Here is a 6,442-nt window from a genome sequence, read left to right on the forward strand (position 1 = left end):
AAATGGGAAATTACGGTGTTACAGCAGCACACATACATTAGTCACACAACACAGAATATGAATATAAATGAGATACTAGGAAAAAATATACATACATACAATATACATGAAATAATAATAATAATAATAGGATTAAAATATAAGAACAAATATTTAAATATATACAGGATGGGAAAACAAAATGTGCAACTGCTTAAATAATATGCTAAATGTATGCAACCCCTCTACCACTGAGCCACAGCTCAACTCCACGCTGCTAATCTCTGAAACACAGTAGTCTTGGTTGGGGAAAGTACGGTGACTTGGAGTATCAATTGTACTCCTGTGTACTTATAGATTCAATATTGAAAGGTTTCATTTGTCACAGTCTTAAAAGGAGATGAAAGGATAGAAAAAGAAATAACAGTTCATAGATGAAAAATGATAAATATACTACCGCTGCAACTAATCATTATTTTTAATTCTCAGTTAATCTGTGGATTCTTTATTTAAACTGTAGACCAGTGTTTCTCAAATGGGGGTACGTGTACCTCTAGGGGTCCCTTTGGAGGACTGCAGGGGTACATGAGGTATTTAACAAAATGTTTAATAGTTACAAGGCTGTTGTCCAGAACAATGTTCCTCTTTATGGAGACTTTTCTCTTTTGTTCTACCAAAAATGTGACATTTGTGTCGCCTTCTTTGCACCTATTCTTGCTTTGCTTCCTTCCTTTTTTTAAAGAATATTTTTGGGGCTTTTCCGCCTTTAATTTTTGACAGGACAGTTAGGTAAGAAAGGGGGGGGGGAAGACATGCAAGAAACCGCCCCAGGTCGGACTCAAACCCTGGACCTCTGTGTCGAGTCGTAACACTCTCAGTATATGTGCGCCCGCTCTACCACTGAACCAACCTGGCCACATTTTTTCCTTCCTTCTACTTTTTACAAGTTTCTCGTATTTTCTTTCGAAGTTATGTCACTGTTTTTAAAGTTTTTGATACTATTTCCGTCCTATTCTTGCCTTCCTTCCTTCCTTCTTTTTTACCATCTTTTTCCAAGGTTTTGTTTTTTTTAATACAGTTTTTGTCTCCTTTTCTTAGTAGCATTTAAATGTTTTTTTTTTTTTAGTTACAAGTCTGTTATTTAGTAAATCTATCTCTGACATCGCTGTACTGTTCCTCTTTATATTTTTTTCCTACCAAAAATTATACGCGCTGGTCAGACTTAAAGAAACAGTTCAAAAGGGGTAAATTACTGAGTAAAGTTTGAGAACCACTGCAAGATTCTCACAGCCCAAGGTGACGTCTTCCAGTATGTGTTTTTTTTTTTTTTGTCAAACCATCAGTCCGAAACCCAAATATATTCAGTTCATTATCATGTCTGACAAAGAAAAGCATCACATGTTCATGTTTGGAAGCTGGAATGAAAGAATTACAATTATTCGATTATCAAATTAGCTTCAGATCAATCTTCTGTCCAACTAATCCTTTCAGCTCTGAAATAGATGGAATACAAGTGTTTAAATACTCAGGTATTTGCCCAGTTTGAAGGTGGGCTGTGCATTTTATTTCCCACTATATGAAAGAAATAATCCATAAAAATAACTAAAAATGTGTACTTAAGTGGGGGCGGCAGTAGCTCACATCATGGGGACAGTAGATTTTACCCAAGAGGGATTAGTGAAGACACAAAGAATTTCACACACAACACACAAAGTGCAGAATCATGAACATAACCAACAGATGGTAGCAACATCCTGAATACAACAATGATAATTCTTAAATAAGGTAATCTCGATATGGCCACGTGTAATAGATGTGGTCAGTATAATATACAACATCCTCTCTGAAGATATGCGCAGTGTTACGTCCCAGCTGTTCACCACAGCCCACAACCTCCCTGAGCTCTGTTTTCCCAGTAAATTCTCCAAAGTGTCCCCTCGGGTTTTGTGAAAGACGCTCTAGAAATAGCAGTTGTTATTACTATCATAATAATGGTTAATATATAAAGTTGCATATGTGTTTTTGTTGTCTGAGAACAGGAGCTGGAGCTGGTGGAGGACGTGTGGAGAGGAGAAGCTCAGGACCTGCTCACCCAGATCGCCCAGCTGCAGGAGGAGAACAAGTCCCTCCTCACCAACATGTCCAACAAAGACCCCATGAGTGAGGAGGACCTGCAGCGGCATGAGGGTGAACACACACACACACACACACACACACACACACACACACACACACACACACACACACACACACACACACACACACACACACACACACACACACACACACACACACACACACACACACACACACACAAAGGATGCCTTCTCTTGTGTCTGACCGCAAGCCAGTCTTGTCTCTGCATCTGCTCTTTTCGCGGTTTCACACAGAGGACACAGTCACCCTGAGACACTGTGGACAGACCAGCCTCAGTGTCCAAGCACACCTGCCACACACACACTCACAGGGTTCCCGCTGCACAACTTAATGACTTTTCCCCCCCAATAAAAACATATAAATAATTCTAGAGCTGCGAATAATAATTGATTAGTTTGTCCACTAACAACTGAACTCTTTATATAATCAGTTAGTTTGAGTCAATTGTTATGGAAAAGAAGTCAAAAACTTCCATCTTGTTAAATTTGAATATCTTCTAGTTTCTTCTATCCTCTGTGACAGTAAACTAAAAAACAAGACATTTGAGGACGCCATCTTGGGCTTTGGGGAGCATTGATCCATATTTTCCACCATTCAGTGACATTTTATAGACCAAACTACTCATCGATTAAATAATCAACAGCATCGACAATGAAAATAATCGACAGTTGCAGCAACTCTTCGGGACATGGATCTACTTTCGCTCCAGGATCCATTTTTAAATTCTTTTATTTGCTTTTGAAGCCTTGAATGGCCTCGCCTTGCCCTACCTGGCTGAGCTCGTACGCCCTTACGTATCGACACGCTCTCTCAGGTCACATGATCAGCTGCTCCTGGGTGTGCCTAAAACCAAGCGGATGTATGATGATTTAGGAAGATGTTGACTTCATTTACTGCATTTAATTATTTAGTTTAATTGTGCGGGTATTTTCACTAGTGTTATAATGTTTCTTTTTGTATTTTTCTGTACAGCACTTTGGTTGTTTTTAAAGTGCTTAACAAATAAAGTTGGATTGGATGAATCTACGTTCGCCTGCTGGTTTTTGTCTGTATGTACAGTTCTCCTCGCTCACTGTCTGCTCTCTGTGGTCCCCAGGTATGACGGAGAGAGAGAGGCAGGTGATGAAGAAGCTTAAAGAGGTGGTGGACAAGCAGAGAGACGAGATCCGGGCCAAGGATCGTGAGCTCACGCTGAAAAACGAGGACATAGAAGCAGTAAGGCGACAAACTCACCACTTAGACAAGCGCTGGCTCTCATACTCTGGATACAGTGGTGCTCATAAGTTTACATACCCATGCTAAAGTAGACTAAAAAGAGGAATAAAAAAAATCATGTTTTGGAAATTTATCTTAATGCCCTAATAAAAAAATGAGGTAAAATCCAACCTTTAAGGACACCAATTTTCTTTGTGAATGAATAATGTATTAAATACATAAATAAATGTTCTTCCTTAAAATAGAGGGGGCACAAGTATACAGCCCCCTATGTTAAAATCCCATAGAGGCAGGCAGATTTTTATTATTAAAGGCCAGTTATTTCATGGATCAGGATACTATGCATCCGGATAAAGTTCCCTTGGCCTTTGGAACTAAAATAGTCCCTCATCATCACATACCCTTCACCAAACATAGAGAATGACATGGTTTTATTTGCATTGAGAGATGATTTCATGGAAAGTATCCCATGACAAACTCTCTGTGTTCCTGCAGCTTCAGCAGCAGCAGTCTCGCCTCATGAAAATCAACCACGACCTCCGCCATAAAATCTCCGTTGTGGAGGCTCAAGGGAAAGCTCTGATTGAACAGAAGGTGGAACTGGAGGCCGGGGCTCAGGCGCGGGGGCAGGAAGTCACTGCGCTTCGGCAGGAAGTTGCACGCTTAAGGGAACGCCTTCAAGGAAGCCTGCCTGCCCAGAACCCTGAGGAACCCCCACCTCTACCCCCCTCACCTGCAGAGGTAACACAGCACAAGAAACCAGTAAAAGCCTCAGCTGTAGCTCTGAGGCTGTATTCAGAATTTGGGATGTAACGGTATGAAAATGTAACCTCACGGTTATAGTGGCCAAAATCATCACGGCGTTCGGTATTATTGCGGTGTTCAATTAGATTAGATTATAACTTTACTTTATTCATCCCACAACGGGGAAATTTCCGTATCACAGCAACAGCATTTTCTTCAATAACAGAAAAAAAAAAAAAAACACACAAACAAGTAAACACACAAGAAGTACACGCAAAACAATAGACAATGATTACAAGGTAGACTGAAAGTAAGCAAAATGGGGTCAAATAAAGGTATTTTAAAGTGCGGTTGCCATGATACAAGAAACATTACTGCGGTGTAAGTGACGTTAAAATTAAATTGAATGGGTAATTAGAGTAATGAAGCAAGAGTCGGTAGCATAATATAAATTATATTAACCTGTGACCATAAATATTAAAAAGTAAGTACTTGTAGCAGCAACTTTGTTCCTGCACGTTCTGCAGACAGGATAACTATCTTCAATCAGCTGTTCTTCGACATTCTTATAATAACCAAAACATGCCCATGCCTCGGACTTGGTCCTCTTAGAGGGCTGATAAATGTCCTGTCGTCTCCTCCTGCCGCCATGATTCCAACTTCAAAAAACGCACGTTGGAGGCTACGCCGTGCGCCTGCGCGGGAACTTCAGGAGACTCGGATGAAGCTGATGAAACCGTGGTAATCCACCGTGATAATAATGATATTTTAAATGAAATCGGTAATTGTTATTGTCAACGTATTTATCGTGGTTTACAACTACACCGGTAGTCGTTACATCCCTAGCCATAATTTAATATTGAAATGTGTTTTAATAGATTCTATCATTGTGTTTACTTCTGGACTTTAATGGCATCCTGTGGGTTAAAATCTGGTCTGTTGGCCAGTGTCATCTTCTTTCTCTCTTAATCTTTCTTAACTGTATCTTATCCAAAAAAAAACTCCTAAGAAATACATTTTGGGAATGTGCGTGTTGGCTGTCTTGCTGAGAGTACGACTGTTAGCTTAGCTTAGCATAAAGACTGGAAACAGGGGGAAACAGCTAGCCTAGCTCTGTCCAGAGGTAAAAGAGACCTGCCTTGTTCCAGCCCCTAACCCCGCATCAAACCATGAAAACAACAAACTACATATAACAGTTAATTAGTGAGCTTCTGAGGGGCTCTCTGACTTGTCTATCTTTGGACAGAGCCAGGCTAACGGTTTCCCCCTGTTTCCAGTCTTTATGCTAAGATAAGCTAAGATAACGTTCTGTGGTATCAATCCAACTCTCAACAAGAAAGCAAATAAGCGTTTTTCCAAAATTGTTGAACTACTCCTTGAAGTCAGAAGTCCTTAAATTATAATATACATATATATATATAGACAGTCTTATGTTTCAAATGTTCTCATTTAAAGGAGGGCGGATGACCTTTATGTGCAATATGTTAACCAATGATTGTCCACTAAAGCTATTTATCTTTTCACAAATTGCAGGTGCTTATTTAAAAGTCTGACAAAAAGATATAAGAGCTAGAATTGCTACATAAACAGATAACAAAGTGTCTTTTACTCCGCCAGCATGGTAAAGCTGCTACAGTGGTGGTGGGGGCTGAGAGCTGGTCAGACAGACCTGACCCCTCAGAGCTGATGTTGGGCGGGTTTGACCCCTCCCTGCCTGGTTCCCTCAGCCCAGAGGGACACGAGGATGGGAATGAGGAGGCTGAGGACGAGGCCGTGTTGCTTTGGGTAATGCAGAAGTGCTAGCTAGCAACCCAGAGTGGTGTGATTGTCCCAACTCTCTAACTCCAAACCTGCACTCCCAGTCCCAGAGCAACAACCGTAACACTAGAAAGCACCACTGCCTGTATACAACTAGAGAAAGAATACCCGAAGCTTGTAGACTAACATTTGAATGACCCGTGAAAAGTGTTGAAACAGCTTGGCATGGTTGTTAAAGAACTAACAGTGTGTCAGTAGGATTTGACGCCTTTCTGCCAACTGGGTGAGACTTTCTGTACGACTGCACCGATGACCTTTCTAAATATAGATCACCTCGAAAGCTCGGCTTCTAACAGCACTTGAAGTTGTCCTTTTAATGCACCATGATCCTTAAACGCTGATTAGATAGTAGTTGAAAGTCCAATTGAAATGAAATAGGTTTTTTTCCTGCTCCATCATACATATCTGGGGTCTCATTTATGAAACTGTGCGTAGGATCCTTACTAAAAGGGTACGTACGCCCAAAAGCTAAAAATGGCTATACCAAAAAAAAAAAACGTGTGTACGCACATCTGTAAGCAATGTTCCC

General features: G+C 40.6%; 1 protein-coding gene across 6 annotated transcripts in view; it reads left to right on the forward strand.

Annotated features, from left to right (window-relative positions):
• Nucleotides 1-6,442, forward strand: part of rilpl1 (Rab interacting lysosomal protein-like 1) — a 17,945-nt gene that overhangs the window by 5,332 nt on the left and 6,171 nt on the right. For 4 of the 6 annotated variants that reach the window (XM_032539175.1, XM_032539176.1, XM_032539174.1 and 1 more), the window contains exons 2-5: nt 2,019-2,166; nt 3,233-3,351; nt 3,847-4,092; nt 5,713-5,880. In XM_032539175.1, the coding sequence (XP_032395066.1) occupies nt 2,019-2,166; nt 3,233-3,351; nt 3,847-4,092; nt 5,713-5,880 (681 nt within the window). The remainder of the gene's footprint in view (nt 1-2,018; nt 2,167-3,232; nt 3,352-3,846; nt 4,093-5,712; nt 5,881-6,442) is intronic. The other 2 variants (XM_032539178.1, XM_032539179.1) reach the window with 1 other exon arrangement.

Source organism: Etheostoma spectabile, chromosome 16 (assembly GCF_008692095.1).
Source record: "Etheostoma spectabile isolate EspeVRDwgs_2016 chromosome 16, UIUC_Espe_1.0, whole genome shotgun sequence".
Lineage (NCBI taxonomy): Eukaryota > Metazoa > Chordata > Actinopteri > Perciformes > Percidae > Etheostoma > Etheostoma spectabile.